We start from the raw sequence: 2,650 nt of genomic DNA, 5'->3' as shown, positions 1-2,650 counted from the left end.
AGAGATGGCGGAAGAGTCAGCACCTGTGATCAGTGGAAATTCTCCAACCTGAAGAACAGACCAGTAGGTCAATCCAAAGATCTACCTGACATGTAACTGGAAATCAATTCGTGAGTTGAATAGTTGCAGGAAAGCATATTATTATACTATATAACATAGACTCTGAGAAGTTAAGCACCTTGTTCATGGCCACAGATCCAGGATGAAACCCAGACTTCAGAGCCTATGATCCCATCATGTTCTGTTGGACTAATTTTTATATTTGAATGTTTTAAATTAGGCCTTTTTAAAAAATGACAGGGCTGGCTGTGGTGGCACCTGCCTGTAATCCCAGCACTTTGGGAGGCTGAGGTAAGAGGACTGCTTGAGCCCAGGTATTTGAGGTTACAATGATTTATGATTAGGCCATTGTACTCCAGCCTGGGTGAAGGGGCAAGATCCCATCTCAAGAAAAAAAAAAAAAAAAGCCAGGCTCGGTGGCTCACGCCTGTAATCCTAGCACTTTAGGAGGCTGAGGCGGGTGGATCATGGGGTCAGAAGTTCAAGACCAGCTGGCCAAGATGGTGAAACCCCATCTCTACTAAAAATACAAAAATTAGCCAGGCACAGTGGCAGGCACCTATAATCCCAGGTACTCGGGAGACTGAGGCAGGAGAATTGCTTGAACCCATGAGGCGGAGGTTGCAGTGAACTGACATCGTGCCACTGTACTCCAGCCTGGGCAATAGAGTGAGACTCTGTCTCAAAAACAACAACAACAACAAAAAAACTGATAAGTGTAAGTTAGAAGCTGCTTAAAAGCCTAATTAAGAAGCACTGCCCTACTGTCTATTGCCAGGAGCTAGGAAGGCTGGTAGCGTGGGTATGAAGAGTGGCCAGTACCTGCAGTGAACACTTTTCCTGCACCAGAGATCACCACCGCCCGACAGTCATCGTCTCTTGAAATCTTGTTGAAGCACTCTACCATCTCTCTGTGAAGCAATGAGTAAAGGGCTACAGATGGGGTGGGAATACCCTGCCCTCATGTCCATCTCCCCTGCCCACGTTCCCCTCTCGCCCAGTCCCGCAGCCCCCCGCCTCCCCGTGCAGGCAGGCCTCCAGGATCTGCAGGTTGGACCTCCAGAAAACCCTGTTCATAGCATTCCTCTTGTTGGGCCGGTTGAGCTGAACGTGCAGAACATGTTTCTGTACAGACGTCACACGAAGGGACTCATAGCTGTGGTCTGGGGCTTCACCGAGGGCTACTCCAGAGGCCTCCTGTTTTGCAGAGGAGCCAGTGAGGCGAAGGCTAATACTGAGGCCCGGGTGGTTGGAGGCTGTCAGTGCTGGGGAGAAAGGGAGAGCTTTTGATGACCCTGGACTGCAAGACACAGGCCTATAGAATTAGGGAGCCCTGGCCGCGTGCGGTGGCCTGTAATCACGCCTGTAATCCCAGCACTTTGGGAGGCTAAAGCGGGCGGATCATGAGGTCAGGAGTTGGAGATCAGCCTGACCAACATGATGAAACCCCATCTCTACTAAAAATACAAAACTTAGGCCGGGCGCGGTGGCTCAAGCCTGTAATCCCAGCACTTTGGGAGGCCGAGGCGGGTGGATCACGAGGTCAAGAGATCGAGACCATCCTGGTCAACATGGTGAAACCCCGTCTCTACTAAAAATACAAAAAATTAGCTGGGCGTAATGGTGCATGCCTGTAATCTCAGCTACCTGGGAGGCTGAGGCAGTAGAATCGCTTGAACCCGAAAGGCAGAGGTTGCCGTGACCCCAGATAGTGCTTCTGCGCTCCAGCCAGCCTGGGCAACAAGAGCAAAACTCAGTCTCAAAAAAAAAAAAAAAATAAGGGAGCCCTTCAGAAGGGAGCACAGAGCACAGGGACCCCTGAGTTTAGGGGGCTCGAACCCTTCGTGACCCGGGATAGACCTCCCCGTCCTACAGCTGCTATGACAGCACGACAGCGCGATGGACCCCCACAAGTCAAAAGGTGACTCACGCCGGGTCAGCAGGTCACGGAGTCTGCGAGAAGCCACCATCCTTGCCGCCATCGCTCCCGCCTTCGTCTACTGCGTATTCTGACCCACAAACCCGCCGGTTAGCCAAGGGGGCGGGCACAAAGGGCCTCCATGTTGAGCGAGGGCGTCGATGCCACAGCACAACAAGCAATGACGCCGTTCGTTCCGCCATCTTTACTAAGGGCAGCCGAGTTCCGGTTGCCTTTCATAGTGACAGCCAGACTCAGAAACGGACCCTTTGCCCCAGTGGGAACCTGGCCTAAGCAAATAGTTCCCGCTAAAGTTCAACACAGTGCTGTTTCATAATGATGGAATAACTCGTGACAGCTGAAAAGTTCAAGGACATAATGGCAGCAGCGCTTGTAATCATGGATGTATATATCAAGTAAACTAAAAAGAAAAAAAAACTTGCAGGACTGTGAGTTTACCCACGTAAAGGAATGAGTACAGATGGGCCAATATTAAGCGCTGACTGTATAATATGAACTCCCACGAGATCATACTGTTTCCCACTGTATGCAGAGGAAACTGGCCCAGGCACCAGAAGGCACTAGGTTCAAGGTCGCTGGGCTTCAGGAGGGCTGAAGCAGGATTACCTGGCTCCAGAGTTCATGTTCTTTTTTTTTTTTTTTTTTTTTTTT

General features: G+C 50.6%; 1 protein-coding gene across 1 annotated transcript in view; it reads right to left on the bottom strand.

The window, feature by feature from the left end:
* Window positions 1–2,264, bottom strand: part of ECH1 (enoyl-CoA hydratase 1) — an 11,215-nt gene extending 8,951 nt beyond the window's left edge. The window contains exons 1-3 of the mRNA XM_017506567.2: window positions 1,991–2,264; window positions 1,118–1,325; window positions 883–971 (exon numbers count right to left, since the gene is read on the bottom strand). Coding sequence (XP_017362056.1) covers window positions 883–971; window positions 1,118–1,325; window positions 1,991–2,042 — 349 coding nt within the window. The 5' untranslated portion in view covers window positions 2,043–2,264. The remainder of the gene's footprint in view (window positions 1–882; window positions 972–1,117; window positions 1,326–1,990) is intronic.
* Between the last annotated feature and the right edge of the window lie 386 nt (window positions 2,265–2,650).

Source organism: Cebus imitator, unplaced genomic scaffold (assembly GCF_001604975.1).
Source record: "Cebus imitator isolate Cc_AM_T3 unplaced genomic scaffold, Cebus_imitator-1.0 Scaffold356, whole genome shotgun sequence".
Taxonomy (NCBI): domain Eukaryota; kingdom Metazoa; phylum Chordata; class Mammalia; order Primates; family Cebidae; genus Cebus; species Cebus imitator.
This window is presented reverse-complemented; position numbering and strand designations above follow the sequence as displayed.